Source organism: Neofelis nebulosa, chromosome 11 (assembly GCF_028018385.1).
Source record: "Neofelis nebulosa isolate mNeoNeb1 chromosome 11, mNeoNeb1.pri, whole genome shotgun sequence".
Taxonomy (NCBI): domain Eukaryota; kingdom Metazoa; phylum Chordata; class Mammalia; order Carnivora; family Felidae; genus Neofelis; species Neofelis nebulosa.
This window is the reverse complement of record NC_080792.1, coordinates 36,697,376-36,716,666: the sequence shown is the minus strand read 5'-3', so window position 1 is coordinate 36,716,666 and position 19,291 is coordinate 36,697,376. Positions and strand designations below refer to the sequence as shown.

Below are 19,291 nucleotides of genomic sequence, written 5' to 3'. Positions count from 1 at the left end.
CCTAAACCAACCAAGGATTGGGTTAAATTAAACTTTATAAGGTTGTATTTATGAAAAAATGATGTGTTAAGACAAATTTTTAAATGTCTTGTACTTGACTGAATTCTTCCTGCTTTTAATGGATTAATATTTTTCCCCATTTTAAAAAAAAGGTCTAAAATAATTTGTGGAGATAATAATTAAGGCCACAGTAGTGTTTTAGAATCAGTAAAGGAAAATAGTTCTTAGTAAAGTTGCTCAATAAGCCTATATTCTGGAATCCCAATACTCTGTTCTAGAACCTGTGTGTGGCCATGGTCTAGAGGCATCCGTGGGAGATGTGCCTCAGGAACCTCCAGACACGTAAATGCAGACTCTCAAGAGCAATCTATGCCTCCACCTCTATCCCAAGGGATAACCTTATTTACAAAGTTTAAAAGTGGACAGTTGGGAACTGGAGCTGTGGTAAAGGTAAGCGGTTTTTCCAGAGGTTTAATCTTGTCCCGAATAGATGGTCCCTCATTTGCAACTTTTGATCCCTTGGTTGGACTTGAACTAAGAATTCTGAGGGCTGTGTCCCTGCTCTGGTTGGTCTCCAAGCTATCCTTTGCCAGGCTTTCTGCTGTGAAGAGGTAACCGATCTCCAAAATAATGGCAGGTACTTTGAGAAACGTTTCTTCTTTCTGGGCTCAGGAGAGTGTTCTCAAATCAGGCCCACCTGTTCCCTGTAAGGGCAGAGGAGATGAGCTGTTCAAAGATGCAGAAACCTGCTCTTTCGTTTCCATCCGCTTTTGGGGACAGACGCTGTGTAGACGCTGAGAGGCTGAGCTGCCCTGGGCCCTTTGACCAGCACGTGGGGCAAAGCCCAGAAGGTGCACAGTCCACTGTGCAGCCAGGACAACAGCCCCCTTTCCAGGGTGTGCAGTGGCATGCTGGCACATCCCTGGCGTTCACCGTGAGCCAGGAGTTATAAAAAGAGCATACAAAGTAGGAAAGGATGTGAGGATGCTGTGTCTTAAAGTGTCTCCAGGTAATGTGCGCAGAGCAGAGTATAAAGGTATAAAGGGGCTTTGCAGCAAAATCATTCTGCGAATCGTAAGGTGAAAATAAGTCATGCGTAGTCTAGGATAGGGCTGCTCTGGAGAACTTCCTGTGGTGGCAGAAATTTCTATACCCCATTCTGTGTGGTAGCCACTAGACGAACGTGGTTACTCAACCTATGTGGGTAGAGACATGAGGAATGGAATTTTAAGTTTAAATGGCTACATGTGGTTAGTCACTAGCGTATTAGCACGGATATGAGAGAAAACACATTTGTATATATATATACTCTCTATATATTCATTTTATATAAAGGAGAATTTTTGTAAAATTTGTGTGTAAAACTGCTTTAGACTATGTTTACTCCAAAAACTTCAAACAGCATCTACAGATCTAGGTCTACCCACTGCCCACGTTGTGTTCCAAGCCTTGGGATTTCTTGTCCTCAGAGAATGCCACGTGATTGGTATTCAGTGTGGTCCCGACAGATCTGCCTAGATGCACACTCTCCTCTGAGTCTACATCGGGGCTGTATGAACTTGTCATACATGCTGTGGCCCAACACACCCATCTCTGACAACCGCTAAACCCACTTTTGCAATAAAGCTTTATAAAGCACCGCTTCAGTTCCTGTGGTGCTTGTTTTCACCCTGTCGCCCTCTGGCTGGTCCTCACTACTGCATCTCACCCGTATCATCTGGAAGTCTGCTCACAACAGGTTTTATCCATGTCAAACTAGCCGGTTGGATACTGAAGACCACCAGTTAGATGGTCTTTCATTCTGTGTGCTACATGTACCAAGGGTAGGTACTGGGCAAGGCCTGGGCACTAGGTGCTGTAAAAAAACCCTTAAGAATGGGTAATCACAAAGACTACATTTCTTAAACTACAAACCAAGGCACATTGGTAAAAGATTTTTAGCCACAGCCAGTGAGTGGCAAGAGGCAGTCTGGGAGATACTGTTTGGATGCCAAAACCTTTGCAGTGTATCAGTAACAGATTTCGTGATGGCCAGGTCTTCTGACAGAAGCGGTCTATGAGCTGGAGTGTCCTGCCTCTAAAGTAGTAGCTGCCTTTTCACAATTTGCATAAGCATTGAAATAAATTAGCATTTGCATTTTTTTTTTTTTTAACTTGCTTTGCTTGGTTGTCTGTTTCCACCGGTCTATCCTGATTTAAATATTAGGTAACTCAATATTTTAGCACAAAATCATGTATTAACTGAAGTTCAATCTTTTTTAATGGTTCACGGAGTTGCACACCAAGCAGCATGGCTTCCCTCAGTAACACAGTCCTTGTCTCAACAACCACCAAAGACAGGAAACGAGGCAACATGACCTGAGATTACTTGAGTGGTACTGGCATGTGGCTTTCCACTCTGGAGAGGGCTCTCCTGGTGGACTAGGGCTTCATGGAGAGCTCCGATGTGGAGGAGACTGGAGCAGAGCCTTGGGAGGAAGAGCAGGGACATCTGGCCAGCACTGGCAGGTAGGAAACTAGTCATGGAAGGAGAACCATGGTGGTGTTTTAGAAGGAAAGTGAGTGGATCAGGAGGCAAGAGTCAGATGGCGCATGTAGAAAGTTAATGGCTGGAAAGAAACGTTGGAGTCATATTATAAAGGAAGAAGGGAAAAAGACTATTCTGAGTTCTCTATTGTCTGATTTAATCTTCACAATAGCTCCATAATGGAGGCTGTGGATTAGCCAGGGAATGCTTAGCTAGAAAAACAATGCAGTCTGGGTTAGCTTAAACCAAAGAAGAAATGCATCACAAGACCCCAAGGGTTAAAGTGTAGTCAATTTAAATTGGTATCTACCCACTGTCCAGTCACCTGTGATCAAGGGTGGGGGAGGGGGACCGAATTCTACACAAATACGGCTACTAGGGATGCCATATGAGTGGATACTGTATTGAAAACAGAATATATATCATAATCCTTAGAGGAATTGTGAAAATGTAATGCAAAAAACTGTAATTTAGAGTTATGTAAAAAAATTAAAATTGGAAGGGTAAAGACTAGATATATAGATAAAACATGCTTGGTCATAAGAATTGTTGAGACCAAGTGATGCATACATGGGATTCATTATTCTGCATATCTTTGTAAAAGTTTAAAATTCTCCTTAATAAAAAGTTAAAAAAATACATAGTTCACACAGGGTCCCTTGGTCCTTCTGTTCCAATCATTGTACATGCTTTACTAGATTAAAAACAGACTTGAAGTTCTTCTCCATGCAACGAAGACACAACCACCTAGACTCATTAAGTAGAAAGTTTCAGACTCAGTAAGCATTATTGTCAGAATTCCAGCTGACTACAAGTCCTGATGCCTGTATTTCCTTGCAATTTTGATTTAGTGGGTCTGGAAAGGGATTTGAGTGTCTTCTCTCCTAGTGACTCCTTCCAACTCCAGTGACACTGATGCATGTTCAAGTTTGGGGAGCACAGCTTCAAGGGATTCTATGGATTGTTATATGCAAGTCATAACATCCTTGGTTTGGGTCCTTCCCTGCTGTAGGACTCAAGCAGCGTGATGATGTGGTACTTTAAGCACAATCTTAACTACATCAATGCATTAAATGGCATTCTGCCATTCATTCTCATTTTGTGATTCCAGCATACTTTTTCTTGGGCAACTGATTTATAGAGCCTACTGCCATTTTAATTGCTTTTGTTTCAAAACATAAATCTCATGGATGAGTTTTTATCTCCCATGTAGCACACTCAACTTACATGTTGTCTGAGGTCTTTCCCCAGGAATGCTCCTGCCTTCCTTTACCAGGGCAGCGGCACAGAGGACCCTGCACTCAACGGGCCACACCCTTGGTTTAACACTCTCCTGTTGTGTGAAGTTCTTAATGTTGTTTCTGAACTTGTGTTTTGTAAGTGAAGTCTCATGCAGTGTGTGCCCACTGTTCCTCACCAACCCACTCAGAGCCTTCGTGATGTCTGTATGCACAAAATTCCAGCAGACCCGTGATGCAGGAGTTGAGAGGAGATGCAAAGTAAATATAAGCAAGTTATTCCTACAATTAAGTGGGGCCCCGAAAGCCCTAAGAGGCCACACTATTTAAACCAGACTTTGAATGCAAAAAGAAGGTAATAGCATTCTAAGCAGCATGAATGACCATGGAACCCTGTCATATCTTTTACTCATGTTACTTTTTTTAAAAGTTTTTATTGTACTCATGTCATTAGCCATTTACTCACTTCATTAGCCATCCACTTATGCTGAACATGATGACAAGAAAAAATGAAAACAAAAGGCAGCCCATAGTTCTTTCAGTCCTTCCTTACTCATTAGAATAAGAATGTGTACATATGAAGAAGTGAATAGTTGAGATAGGTTTTTCGTTTTTTGGTATTTTTTTGTTTTGGCAGTGTTTCCAGTGTTCTAGTAAGGACAAAATACATATACATACAATATGTGCACATACACTATGAAATGCAAATTATCTAATTTTGGTGATTCTACACGAGTTCACTGCCCTTCTAGTTGTAGTTTAAAACTGGAATTGCATAATACAAAGATGAATAAAGTTAATGCTAATAATTTAGAATTTAAAATTTTCATTACTTAGAACAGTATTAAGTAGAAAATAAAAATCCACCATAACAAGATGTGAGAGACCATGGAAGAAAGGGAGAACATTTCAATGCCTTTAATGGTACTATTTTCCTAATTTCTGGACATCTTCATTCTGTGCTGGGTCCTACACATCAGCTAGCTGCCCGAGTCTTCATGCTCTCCTTTCCTCACCAGAACCCCCATCCTCTGCTATATTCTAAGAGGGCTCCTGCTGATGTGAAGGGCTCCGCTGCCCTCCTGGGTCTTCTGCTGCTTCACCTGTGGAAAGCAGAACGGGGCCAGGCCTGACTTCAAAGTAACTCAGGGGACTCAACAAGCACTAGAGGAAGGGTGCTTGCCACAGGAGAGGATGACAGGACTTCTCAATCCCCTTCTGACCCTGACTTGTTTTGGAGTAGCAGCCACAGGCTGGAATCACTTATCTGGTGCTATTGGTTCTCCCTTTGGTTTGATCAGTTTTGGAAGAAAAATATTTCTAAAAGACTAAGACTTCAGCTCTCATCCTTGACAGCTTGGTCCCTCTTTGTCCCTTTCTGCCACTCCATGAATTGTTGGAAGCAGTTAGAAGGCAGAGCAGGTGGAAAGCTCTTGTCAACAGTGGTTTTACCAAAATTCTTTATGAAGAGTCCTGTAGACAATACTTGGGAGTTTTTGTTTTTAAATGATTCAAGTACAGCAGATCACTTCCTCTTAAAAAAAAAAAATTAAGATAATGTTGACAAACTTTATAGCAATCTGAAAAGGGAGCAGAGAATTATGAAAAATAAAAAGAACATGTACAATTGTATCTTCAAGAATTTTCATGGACCATTATGACCCATCAAATTAAGGTATCCACATTTTCTAACAAAAATGAACCAAGAAAGGGCAGCATGAAAATATTCTAACGCAGTGCTGCCCAACAGAACTTTCTGTGATGATGGAAATGTTGTCTAATACAGAATCTACTAGTCACATGAATACTCACAACATGGCTAATGCAATTGAGGAACTGAATTTTTCATATAAACAGCCACATGTGGCTAGTGGTTACTAACTGAAGAATACAGTTCTAATGTCTCATGGGTCAAAACCAGCGATTTCCTCAGGGGCCTTCTCTAATCACGGCTGAGGGATGCAGAGGAGTGGGGATGGGGAGAGGGGAAAGCCCTGAACAGATTATTTAGCTACTTAGTAAGTTCTGAAGCTCTCCACAGCTTTTGGAGGCTGGGGGTGAGGAAAGGACTCGGGGGGAGACCTGAGAATGCCCTTGAACTCCTGGCTAATGCCAACAGGAGTAAAAGGACTATGATTTGGCTCACTTAGACGGCGAAGAGGCCTGTGGTGCCACACACAGAACCGGAGGCTTGGGCCATCTGTGCATGGAAAACATCGCTGTGGCGCTGGCAGGGATGTGGAGGTGCTCATTTGCGGACAGGGTTTCCAGGACTAAAAGAGGATTTAGAGGTGGAAGGAGGACCTGAGGGCCCTTTTTGGCCACCTGCAGGCTGGACAGGCCCTTTCTTTTTGGGGCTTAAGGTCTTGTTCTTGCTCTTGAACACTTTGCTGGGATCCAGCTTGTTCACGAAGGAGTTGGTCTCTTCTGCGAGTAGGTTTGTGTTGTAGGTGATAGGTTTATACATGTTGAACCATTGCTGTAAGGCAGAATTGGGAAAGCGGTCACAATTCAAAGGAGAAATGCCACTGTTTATGCTTTTTAGTGGGGATCCAGGGGACAGAGAGCTGGGGAGATGGGGCAAAGAGAGCAAAAGGCTTTCTGAAAAACTGCCTTGGAAATCTGTTAGTACCTCCTTTAAGTGAAAGTGATGGCACACACATTGCTTCATGAGGTCTCATAACCTTTACAATAAATGCAGCGCGAGGACTAAGAATGTGAGTAAACATCCTTCCTTCTGATCTAGTGAGCCCTGAGTGTGGGATGTTAGGTCCCAGATCATCAGTGTTCTTCTAATTGTTCTGTCCTCAAACCAGCCACTGCCCACCAGGTAGACTGGGCAGTGCCTTCCTCACACGGAAGGTGCATAACAGAGGCCAGTAGCAGGCCTTGGCTGAAGGCAGGTGCCTGTTGGTGCTGTCCTCCCCTTCTGGGCAAAGAGCATCACATTTATTGATGTCACAGGGTTGACTGGATGATGCTGTTATGCGACATTTGAGCAAAGTGGGGCCCACCAGATGAATACATACATGGAGCTGAATCCCTCATTTATTGCCACCCAGCCTAAGTTCTTCCGGGCATACCAGGCGGCATATGAGCATTACCTGGCGATCGTATGTTTGAAGTGTTGCCCAGATGTGTAATATAAATGAGGCACATCCATACAGTGGAATATTCTGTATCACTAAAAAGGACATCTCTGTATGTACTGTAGGAAGTGAGCTCCAAGATGGAATGTTAAGTGAAAAGAAGGTTGCAGAACGATGTGAAAGGTGTATTATTGCAGTTGTGATTTAGAAAAAAGGAACCAAAAATCGTATGCATGCATGCATACTTTCTAGGCAGTAAAGTGTACTGTGAAAGGCACAAGAAAAGGGGAACAGTGGCTGCCTCTGGGGAAGGCTGGGAGGCTGGAGAATCTGGGAGTAAGAGACTGACTTTTCACTTTTCCTGTATCTACATACTATGCAAAACAACTTGACCTAAGCCCTCAATAAAATTTAATTAGAAAGTAAACTCCCAGGTGATCCTGAGGATCAGTCAAGTTTGGGAACCACTTAGTTCAGTATCAAGTGAGGCTGTCTACCTACACTGGAATCATCTGCCTTGCATTATGAAGATGCAGGTTCTTGGGCTCCATCCCGGGTCTTCTGAATCAGGGAAACTGAGAATCTGCAACGTAAGCATCTCAGTAGATTCTGATAGTCCAGTTTGAGATGATAGGTGTCCCTCCCTTACCTTGGCCTGTGGGCTAATGCCGTAGCTGGTGAAGGCGTACTGCCACTGTGGCAGGCCCAGGTGTGTGATGAGCAGGCGATAGTAAGCGGTAAAGGTATCTGTGAGAAAATGCCAGTATAACGCTCTGTCCAGGAACCAAATCTCAGCGTCTTGCGCCAATGCTGAAATAGCAGACAAAAGAAATGAATGCATGGTGTAACACTTTTCTCCTTTTTTTTTTTTTTTTTTTTTTTTTTAAATCTTTTATTTTTGAGAGAGAGAGACAGAGCGTGAGCAGGGGAGGGGCAGAGAGAGAGGGAGACACAGAATCCGAAGCAGGCTCTAGGTTCCGAGCTGTCAACATAGAGCCCCATGTGGGGCTCAAAGTCACGGACTGCAAGATCATGATCTGAGCTGTAGTCGGACACCCAACCGACTGAGCCACCCAGGCACCCCACACTTTTCTCCTTTTATCTGTAACGTCAAAAAAAAAAAAATTCCAATACTTCAAGGATGTAAAATTAAAGTTCCCTCCCCCCAACCTCCCAGGCCTATGCTCCAGTGGCCACTGTTAGGCATTTCATTGGTATTGTTTTTTACAGATTCCTGATCAGTCAGCTGACTGCCCTGCGTGCTTGGCGCTGGCCTTCTGTGCACTCAGGCTCTCCATTCAGCCACCCCTGCTCCAGTGGGACATACTGTGATCTCAGCTTTCCTGATGGAAGCAGACTCTGAATGGCTCTGGTCTTCTGAAGAGGTCTCCATCAGGAATCTGAGGGGCTGTGAGCAGCCACTACGAAGGAGCCCAGACCAGCACCCGTCCTGGATCCCACCTGCACTGTTGCGAGAGGTCCCGGCTGAACTGAAGCAGGCACTATCACACCAGCTCCCACCTCATTTGCTTCTGACACTCCACTCTTCCTACTGCAGACCTCTAATCTAGTGCATCTCCTGTCTAATGGACTTAATGTCTCCCTAAGTGGCCCCAACCCTCCAGTCTCTTCCTCTTCCAAGACTGCTTGTGGTCACATACACTTGCATCTCAATTCTGCCATTCTTCTACTGAACAACCTTGGCTTCCCACTGTCAGGTCCAAACTCCTGCCAAGCTCTGCATGAAGGGGAACTGGCCTCTGGCTTCATCTCCTCCCCATCCACAAGATGAACCGGGCAGCCCAATGAACTGAAGTTATCTGTCACTCCTTCCAAATCAGTTGCACTTTCCCATGGTGTAACTTTACTGTGTGTCTTTGCCTGGATGCTTCCTTTACCTCACAACTCCTCTTGTACCACACCTTCCCATAACCCAATATGTAGATGGAAGGCTACTTTGCAAAGATGGCCCCTCTTTTCTCCAGGGGCAAAATCCTGGCGTCTGTATCTTCTCACCCCTACCAGGCAGAGAGCTACTAAAAGAGGGCTCGGCCTTGTCTACAGTCCCTAAGCCAGGGCCTGAACTGCTGTTGGGGGGCGGGGGGCAGATAACAGCTGCTTCAACAGAGGCTGGAGGCTTTTACTCTGGATTTCTCATCTGAGGTCTTTAGCTTGAGGTTTACTAATTCAGGTTTTTAGTGCTGTCAACTTGCCTATGTATAGAAGTATACTAGAAGGATAATGCTTTTCCTGGATGCTTTCCTAATGTGTGAGCCTGCTGGAGGAGCCTATAAACAGAATGACCATTTCTTTTACTTTTTACTTGCTTAGTATCCTACTCCCACTGTTTTGTAGTAACTCACAAATGATGACAGCTTAAAAAGACTCTAGTGATTGGCCTAGAAGGAGATGCTCAGGGAGGACCAAAGGGGATTTCTCAGTCTTGGCATCTCCAAGAGACCCAGTGGCATCCATGCCACACCCAACGGCAGGCAGCCCCATGCTTGTCACTGATTCTTACCTGGCTTCCCTCTTTTGTAGACAAGGCAAACTTTCCCATTCCCATCGCAAGGATCCAGCTCAAATATCACACTTCGAGAATCAAAGTGAGGCTTCTCTGGCTGGTTCTCACTGGCTGCAAATCCAGAAGTTAATGGTCATGTTCAAACATACTCAACTCAAATACATACTTACTTGTCCAGTTTTGCTAGGGTGAGGAAAAAAAACCCAAAACCGGAAAAAACCTTATCTCAGACATAGTCTTTAAAAAAATATTAGAGAAAAAGAGAAAGTGGGTGTGCATATGTGGAGGGGAGGGGCAGAGAGACAGGGAGAGAGAGAACCCCAAGCAGGCTCTGCGTTCACAGAACAGGGCCCAACATGGGGCTTGATCCCACAAACCAGTGAGATCATGACCTGAGCTGAAATCAAGAGTCAGATGTTTAACCGACCGAGCCACCCAGATGCTCCTCTCAGACATATTCTTAACGACTATTTCCAATGTGGGCCAAATGAATTCTATACTCTAAATGCCCAGGATCGTATCCATGGTTCAAGCCTTCTGTCTGGGCTTCTCCATCACCAAAAGACAGTATCACGCAATCTGGGGGAAGGTGGCACAAGGAAAACAACCTGAACTTGCTGAGAATGGGAATACATAAAGGCTAAGTAATCTGGCCCGATGTTGACACAACTGTTCTTTTCCCCAGATAACTGCTTTCTCCTCATTTATAGCACTTTTTAAAAAAAAAAAATGTTAATTTTAGAGCAAGTACATGTGAGCAGGGGGCAGAGAGAGAAAATTTTTAAAATTTTTTTTGAAGTTTATTAAGAGAGTGAGCGAGCAGGGAGGAGCAGAGGGAGAGAGAAAGAATCTCAAGCAGGCTCTGAGGTGTCAGCAAACAGCCTGACGTGGGGCTCAAACCCACAAACCGTGAGATGACCTGAGCTGAAATCAAGAGTTGAACGCCCAACTGATTAAACTACCCAGGCGCCCCACTATGATCTTTTGATTAGAATCTCCTTTCCTCTAAAATGCATGTTTATAATATTTAATGTTATTTTATAATTAGTGCTAAGCCTGGCTCAATTAGAAATACCATTTTTTTACTTATACATATAGCCATACATATAATTTTATACAAATGTGTTTATTTACATTTCTAACTAAAAAAGTTTTAAGAAATAATTAAAAATGTTTAAATAATTAAAAATTATTTCTTAAAAAATTTTTAAATTTACATCCAAGTTAGTTGGCATATAGTGCAACAATAATTTCAGGAGCAGATTCCTTAATGCCCCTTACCCATTTAGTCTACCCCCCCGTCCCACAACCCCTCCAGTAACCGTCTGTTCTCCATATTTATGAGTCTCATGTTTTGTACCCCTCCGTTTTTATATTATTTTTCTTTCCCTTCCCTTATGTTCATCTGTTTTGTATTTTAAAGTCCTCACATGGGTGAAGTCATATGATATTTGTCTTTCTCTCACTAATTTTGCTTAGCATAATATCCTCTAGTTCCATCCTTGTAATTGCAAATGGCAAGATTTCATTCTTTTTGATTGCCAAGTAATACTCCATTCTATATATATGCCACATCTTCTTTATTCACCCATCGATGGACATCGGGCTCCTTCCATACTTTGGTTATTGTTGATAGTGCTGCTATAAACGTTAGGGTGCATGTGTCCCTTTGAAACAGCATACCTGTATCCCTTGATTAAATACCTACTAGTGCAATTGCTGTAGTTCTATTTTTAGTTCTATTTTTAATTTTTTGAGGAACCTCCGTACTGTTTTCCAGAGTGGCTGCACCAGTTTGCATTCCCACCAGCAGTGCGAAAGAGATCCTCTTTCTCCACATCCTCGCCAACATCTGTTGTTGCCTGAGTTATTAATGTTAGCCATTCTGACAGGTGTGAGGTGGTTTCTCATTGTGGTTTTGATTTGTATTTCCCTGATGCTGACAGTGATTTGATCATTTTTTCATGTGTCGGTTGGCCATCTGGATGTCTTCTTTGGAGAAGTACCTACATATCTTTTGCCCATTTCTTCACTGGATTATTTGTTTTTGGGTGTTGAGTTTGGTAATTTCTTTACAGATTTTGGATACTAACCCTTTATCTGATATGTCGTTTGCAAATATCTTCTCCCATTCCATCAGTTGCCTTTTGGTTTTGCTGATTGTTTCCTTCACTGTGCAGAAGTTTTTATTTTGATGAGGTCCCAATAGTTCATTTTTGCTTTTGTTTCCCTTGCCTCCGGAGATGTGTTGAGTAAGAAGTTGCTGCGGCCAAGGTCAAAGAGGTTTTTGCCTGCTTTCTCTTCGAGGATTTTGATGGCTTCCTGTCTTACATTTAGGTCTTTCATCCACTTAAGAGTTTATTTTTGTGTATGGGGTAAGAAAGTGATCCAGGTTCATTTTTCTGCATGTTGCTGTCCAGTTTTCCCAGCATCACTTGCTGAAGAGGCTATCTTTATTCCATTGGATATTCTTTCCTGCTTTGTCAAAGATTAGTTGGCCATGTGTTTGTGGGTCCATTTCTGGGTTCTCTATTATGTCCCATTGATCTGAGTGTCTGTTTTTGTGCCAAAACTAAAAAAATTTTAAACATGGCTTTCCTCTCTCCTAGAGGTTATACTTTCATACTCTTTTTGATCAATTCACAGAGTACAACAAGTTCTGCCTGGCTTCCCCTCTCTATGCTGTAGGCTGGAAAACTCTCTTGAAGTAATAAGCTGAGGTTCCCTTTATTTCCATCTTTCAGGCTCATTGTCCTCCACTGCCTGATGGTCAGTGTCGTGAAATCCATTTTTATATATCTATATATCTCCAGGCTGGAGGATAAATCAGGTCTGTTACTCCATCTTGGGTGAAATCTAAAATCCAGATTGTAGGGTCCCACCAAGTTTCAGCAGCCCTGACTGATGATGACCAGGGTCTGTCCTCTGGAGAAAAGTAATAAAAATACGAAACTCACTCAGTGTGGTTCCCTTCTGCCATTTATAGATGCCACTCCAGTTTTTAAAGCTTTCCCAGAGGAGGGGCGCCTCCTGGGCGGCTGAGCGTCTGACTTTGGCTCAGGTCATGATCTCCTGGTTCATGAATTCGAGCCCTGCATCAGGCTCACTGCTGTCGGCACCAAAACTGTTAGCGTAGAGCCTGCTTTGGATCTTCTGTCCCCCTCACCTTCTGCCCACTCGCGCTTGTGTGTGTGTGTGTGTTGTTTTTTTTTTTTAAAGACGGGCACCTGCGTGACTCAGCTGGTTGAATGTCTGGCTTTGGCTCAGGTCATGATCTCCTGGTTCTTGAGTTCAAGACCCACATTGGGCTCCATGCTGACAGCTCAGAGCCTGGAGCCTGCTTTGGATTCTGTGTATCCTTCACTCTCTGCCCCTCCCCCATTTGTGTTCTGTCTCTCTCTCTCAAAAATAAACAAACGTTAAAGAAAAAAAAAAGAAAAAGCTTTCGCAGAGTAGTCTTGATATGGTAAAATGTACTCTGACATTACCAAAAGGTCAATATTTGAGTCTTGCTTCCTTTTTTACCAAATAAAGTGTCACCTATTTTCAGTTCCTCACCGAAATTTTAGTTCGGTTTTATCTTCATGTGTACATTAGCATATTATTGTGCCCAATAATTTCTCTCTTGGGTGTACCAGTGGATCTCTTTTTTGTTACCTGTTAATTTGTGCTGGTTCTTGTTCATGGAGTTGTGTTTCTTCATGTGCGTATTTTTTACAGTAATTATTTTTTGAAAAATTATTTATAAAACAGTTTGAGGTCTAAGGTAATGTTATCTTCTTCTAGGGTAGAATTTTCTTTTTATGTAAGAGCTTAACTGAGATATAATTCACATATCATACCACTTACTCATTTAAACTATACAATTCAATGGTTTTTTAGTATATTTACAGTTATGCAACCATTAAGACAATCCATTGTAGAACATTTCTCTAGAGTGAATTTGTTTGTTTCTGCTAGGCCCCTGAGGAGCTTAGTAATCTGGAATCAATTTAGTCTAGTTTTGGGATTTAACATGTTCTGGGACACACATAGGACTTACACGTGAGCTTCAGTCCATGTGAAAAATGGTTACTTTTGGTTCATTCAGTCTCCTCTGGTACTGCTCCTCATGGTGCCAACCTGAAAAGCAGGGTAGTTTTTATGGGTGCCAACTTTTCTAAGTCTTGGACTCTGTTTTATTCCCCTGGCTTCAAAACGAGTCCAATTCACAGCTTTCCAGCATCCTCAGTGCCTGTTTGAAAAGGGCAATGTACCCCAGGCAAAAGCAACTCCAAATGCTGCATCTCTTCCCTGGATTTCTGTCTTCTGGATGTTGATCTGATATTACCTCATCATCTTGTTAGCTCTCTGGTAAACATTTTAGGAAGATGGTTTTTGTATTTTGGTCTGACTTCTCAGTTGTCTTTAGCAGGAAGGCTCTTGTGAATTACCTGTCTGCCATTACCAGAAGAGGAAGTCTTTTCATCAGTTTAGCTCTGCTCCTAAAAATAAAATAGATGAGCTTTGCTTTTTATATTGACAGTCTTTGGTTTTCAAAAGGGAAATTTAGGGGCACCTGGGTGGCTCAGTTGGTTAAGTATCTGACTTCGGCTCAGGTCACGATCTCACAGTTTGTGAGTTTAAGCCCTGTGTCGGGCTCTGTGCTGACATCTCAGAGCCTGGAGCCTGTTTCGGATTCTGTGTCTCCCAATATCTCTCTGCCCCCCTCCTCACCCCCACTTGTGCTCTCTCTTGCTCAAAAATAAATAAATGAACATTAAAAAAAAAAAGGAAACTTAATCCCAGAACATTTAATATAGTGATTGATCTGTCTTCTTTTATTTCTCTTAATGTTTTGTTTCCTAATTTATGTTTCTTCTTTTCCCTCATTTTTACTGTGATTCAATATTATTAGGTTGGTGATATTACTGTACATTTTTATTTCTATATTAGTTACTTTCCTTATTTTCACTTGTTTGTATTATTAGAGTCATAGGACTCTACCCTTATTTGAAAATAGACCATTATCTCCCCTAATCAAGTGTGGTATGCAGAATTCCAAGATGGCTCCCAGGATTCCTGCTCCTTAATATACAGACCTTTCATGACCTCCTGACCTTGAGTATAGTCAGGACCTGTGACTATGATGTTGTAGCCATTCCCTTGATTATGTTACAAGATAGGAGACTGTTGTAGCAGACTGGAGAGACATTTTCCTGCTAGCTGAGAAGTAAACTGCCATGTTTTGAGAAGGTCATGTGGCTATAATCTGAGGGCAGCCTAACAGAGTTGAGAGTGATCCCTGGCTAACAGCCAGCAACAAACAGGGACCTGAGTCCCACAGCTGTAAGAAACTGAGTACGGCCAACCACTAGTGGGCTTGGAAGAGGTCACTGTGCCATAAATGAGATCACAGCACCAGCTGACACCTTGATTTTAGCCTGGTAAGTAAGACCCTAAGTGGAGAACTCTACTTATGTGTAGGTGAATTCTTGACTCATGAAACTGTTAGATAATCATCTATTATACAAAAATAGAAAATTCAAACATCAAGACACTCTTGTTTTCCCCAGCAAGGTGTACTATTTCTTCCCTATAGTAGGAGGATACTGTCTACTTTCTGCTTCTTTTCCTCCTTTGTCCTACATTTTCTACTAGTAGGGACCCCAGGAACATTCTCTATATTAATTGCTAGGGCTGCTGTAACTAAGTACCAAAGTGAATGGCTTAAACAACAGATATTTGTAGTCTCACAATTTTGGAGGCCACAAGTTTCAAGATCAAGGTGTTGGCAGAGTTGGTTCCTTTTGATGGCTATGGGGGAAGAATCTGTTCCATGTTTCTCCCCTAACTTATGGTAGTTTACTGGCAATTTAGCTTTCCTTAGTGTGTGGAAATACTACCCCAACTCTGCCTTCATCTTCAAATGGCATTCTTCCTATGTCTTCAAGGACACCAGTCATATTGAATTGGGGTCCACCCTACTGCCATACAACCTCATCTTAACTACTTAGATCTGTAATAACCCTATTTCCAAATAATGTCACGTTCTGAACTAGGAGTTAGGAATTCAGTATGAATTTGGGGGGGCATAATTTAACCCGTAACACTGTTATATCTTCCCTCTTTCCTTTCTTTTAGGTTTAGCTGAGACAGTACACAGTTGACCCTTGAAAACGATCTGAACTTCATGCATCCACCTATACATGGATTTTTTACAGTACTATAAATGTATTTTCTCTTCCTTATGATTTCCTTAATATTTACTCTTCTCTAGCTTAATTTATTATAGGAATACATTTACAAATAACATACAAAACATGTATTTATTGATTGTTATTGGTAAGGCTTCCAGTCAACAGTAGGCTATTAGTAAGTAATTAAGTTTTGGGGGAGTCCAAAGTTATAAGGGGAGTTTTGACTATATGGAGGGTCACGGCCCCTAAGCTTCTGCATTGCTCAAATATCAACTATCGGTTTTACAATATTCCTTGCACTGCATCTGTCCCCTTTTCCAAGAGTTCTTACGTAAGAGCTATGGAACACATTCCTAGACATTAAGATTCCTAGACACCTCTTTCAGAGGAGGTTTGCTAATCCCTTGTTTCCTTCCCTTTTTATATCCATATCTTGGGACCTCCATTCAGTTGCATTTGTCTTTTGGTTAGAGTATTGATGTCCCTGAAGTTTTACACATCCTTACATGTTTGGTCTATGTATGTGGGCCTTTTGATTTTTACTTCTTGTCTCTCTGTAACCCGTATATGCTTTCTCTCTCTACTTTCCACTGCTGCAAGAAGTCTGATGTGAGTCTGATTATTATTTCTTCATAAGTACCTTAAATTTTTTGCCTAGAAGCCTATAATTCTTTCCCATATTATGTAACGCCTAGGTGTCTCTTTTCTCATGAATTCAATTTCGCTCTCAGAGAGCCCTTTCAATCTGCAGAGAAATTTTCTTGTATCAGTGTTTACTGGCTTTCTATCTAGTGTTCTTCTCTTTCTTGAGCATCTGTAATACCAATGGAAGGTCTTCTGGACCTATTTTCTACTTCTCTTACCCTTCCACCGTTTTCTTCATAATTTTCCCCTTTTAAATACATCTTGCACTCGGTTTATCATGCTATTAACTCAAATCTCAATAATGTTTATATTCTTCAATTCATCAGTTGTTTGAGAATCTTTACTGTTCTTCTATAGGAATCCTTTGTGCTGTCTTAATGTCTTTATTCTGATTCTTGTTTTTACTTAGGTTTTCATCTGTATCCTCTAGCAGTTTTATTTCTCTGGTTGTGTTTCCCGATGTATCTTTCTTTCTGACTGGCCTCTTTCTGAATACTAAAGTACCCTGAAAAGAGTCAGTATTTTTCCAATTAGGTTTTTTGTTTTTCTTATCTTACCTCATTGTAAGTATTTATTTGTTTATTTATTTATGAGAGTGAGAGAACGCACACATGAGTGAGCACAAGCAAGGGAGAAGAGGGAGAGAAAGAATCTTAAGAAATCTCCACAGTTCAGCACAGAGCCTGATGTGGGGCTCGAGCTCATGGTCATGAGATCATGATCTGAGCCGAAATCACAAGTTGGATTTTAACTGACTGAGCCACCCAGGCACTCCTCCAATTAGACTTAGGTCTAGGGGAGCCTGGTAGCTCAGTCGGTTAAGCATCTGACTTTGGCTCAGGTCATGATCTCATGGCTCATGAGTTCAAGCCCCACATTCTGCTCTCAACATGAAGCCCATTTGGGATCCTCTGTCTCCCTCTCTCTGCCCCTTCCCCACATGTTCTCCAGCTCTGTCTCAAAAGTAATAAACATTAATTTTGTTTGTTTGTTTTAAATAAGACTTGGCTCTAACTGCTGGACTATCCTAAACAGCGTGAACCTAGAAGGTGCCCCAATGCCAACTGGGTATGTAGGACATACCCTATCTCTATGGGTATGTAGGACAATGTGGTCTCTCTCCCTAGCTGTGTCCTTTGCTGAGGGCTCTTGAGATCCTCTCTGGTATCCAGCTCACCTCTATTCTTCCAACTTCAAAGGCGGGGAAGACTCAGTCTACTTATTTAACAACTTCTTTGCCTTCAGGGGTTCAAAAGCCCCAGCACACATAAGAAGCAGATGTGACCTTTCCTCTCTTGAGAACTACATACATCTCTTGAGTGGCAGGCTCTTCCCAGTTTTTGCTCCTGAATTCCTCTAGTACAGGCATAAATTGCTTGTTGTGCTTTGAACACTTGTGGCAACCTGTTGAGCAAGTCTACTGGTATCATTTTTCAAACAGCATTTGTTCACTTTGTGTCTGTGTTACATTTTGGTTATTTGTGCGATATTTCAATCTTTTGTATTATTATATTTGTTATGATGATCTTTGATCAGTGACTTTTAAAGTCTGAACCCATTGTTACTCCTTCCTCCCCGCACATTCTAGGTACATGGGGTCATATTTTACATTGTTTTATTCTGCGAATCCTTGACTGATTTTTATGGGTATGTTACTTTTATTGTTATTGTGTTTTTACTTCTCATATTTTTTACTTATTCTTTCCTTCCCAAAGACTGTCCTTTAATATTTCTTGTAGGGCTGGTTTAATGGTCACGAACGCCTTTTGTTTTTGTCTATATGAGAAAGTCTTTTTCTCTCCTTCTATTCTGAATGATAGCCTTGCTGGTGAGAGTATTCTTGGCTGCACATTTTATCCTTTCAGCACTTTGAATATATGATGCCACTCCATACTGGTCTGCAAAGTTTCTGCTGAATAATCTGCATATAGCATTGTGGGGTTTTTCTTATATGGAACTGTTTTCTTTTCTCTTGCTGCTTTTAAAATATTTTCTTTATCGGGATGGCCAGGTGGCTCAGTTGGATAAGCGAACGACTCTTGATTTTGGTCAGGTCATGATCTCACGGTCATGAGATTGAGCCCCACGTCGGGCTCCATGCTGGCCGGGAAGTCTGCTTAAGATTTTTTCTCTTTCCTTCTCTGCCCCTTTCCTGTTCATGCTCTCTCTCTCTCTCTCTCTCTCTCAAAAAATTGTTTGTTCTTTATAACTACTTTTGCCATTTTCATTACTATGTGTCTTGGTGTAGATCTCCTTGGGTTGATTTCTGGGGGAGATCTCTGTGCTTCCTGGATCTGAATATCTGTTTCCTTCCCTAGACAAGGGAAGTTTTCAGCTACTATTTCTTCAAATAAATTTTCTCCTCCCTTTTCTCTCTCTCCTTCTTGTGGGATCTATAACATGAATGTTCTTACAACTTGATGGAGTCACTGAGTTCCCTAAGTCTATTCTCACTTTGCATAATTCTTTTTTATATCATTTGTTTAGCCTGATGGCTTTCCATTACTCTGTCTTCCAGGTCATTAATTAATTCCTCTGCTTCCTCTAGTCTATTCATTCCATTAAGTGCATTTTAAATTTCACTGTGTTCTTCATCTCTGATTCTTTTTTATCTTTGTGTTAAGGGTCTCACTGATGTTCTTCACTCTTTTCTCAAGTCCAGTAAGTATCTTTATGACCATTACTTTAAATTCTCTATTAGGCATACTACTTATATCTGTTTCACTTTGGTCTCTTTCACTGGGGACATATTCCTCGGTCTCATTTTGTCTAACTCTGTACCTGTTTCTGTGTGTTAGGAAAGTCAGCTACGTCTCTTGCTCTTCAAAGTAATGGCATTATGAAGAAGCATTCCTGCAGTGCCCTACAGTACAGTGTCCCCTGTTCACCAGGACCTGGCGCTTCAGGTATGTTTCTTATATGTGTTGTGTGTGTCCTGTTGTGTCCTAGGTACCTTTTCCTTCAGTGCAGTCATCTGCAGAAGCTCTCTTGGCCTACTGTGGGCAGTGTTTGGTCTCCAGCCAGGGTAGAGGTGTGTTTTAACAAGGTATGCACCAGTCTGCTTGCAAAATGAGACCTGCTGCCACTGC

The 19,291-nt window shown here is 41.9% G+C and overlaps 1 protein-coding gene and 1 long non-coding RNA gene across 7 annotated transcripts in view; one reads left to right on the top strand and one right to left on the bottom strand.

The window, feature by feature from the left end:
• LOC131490177 (uncharacterized) lies at nucleotides 1-8,516 on the top strand. The gene is made up of 2 exons (XR_009250980.1): nucleotides 1-450; nucleotides 8,085-8,516. It is a non-coding gene; the product is annotated as an uncharacterized LOC131490177 (long non-coding RNA).
• TPGS2 (tubulin polyglutamylase complex subunit 2) overlaps nucleotides 5,586-19,291 on the bottom strand; it is a 65,634-nt gene continuing 51,928 nt past the window's right edge. For 3 of the 6 annotated variants that reach the window (XM_058692306.1, XM_058692304.1, XM_058692305.1), the window contains 3 exons: nucleotides 9,376-9,489; nucleotides 7,504-7,664; nucleotides 5,586-6,244 (listed from right to left, as the gene is read on the bottom strand). In XM_058692306.1, the coding sequence (XP_058548289.1) occupies nucleotides 6,014-6,244; nucleotides 7,504-7,664; nucleotides 9,376-9,489 (506 nt within the window). In that variant the 3' untranslated portion in view covers nucleotides 5,586-6,013. The other 3 variants (XM_058692307.1, XM_058692309.1, XM_058692308.1) reach the window with 3 other exon arrangements.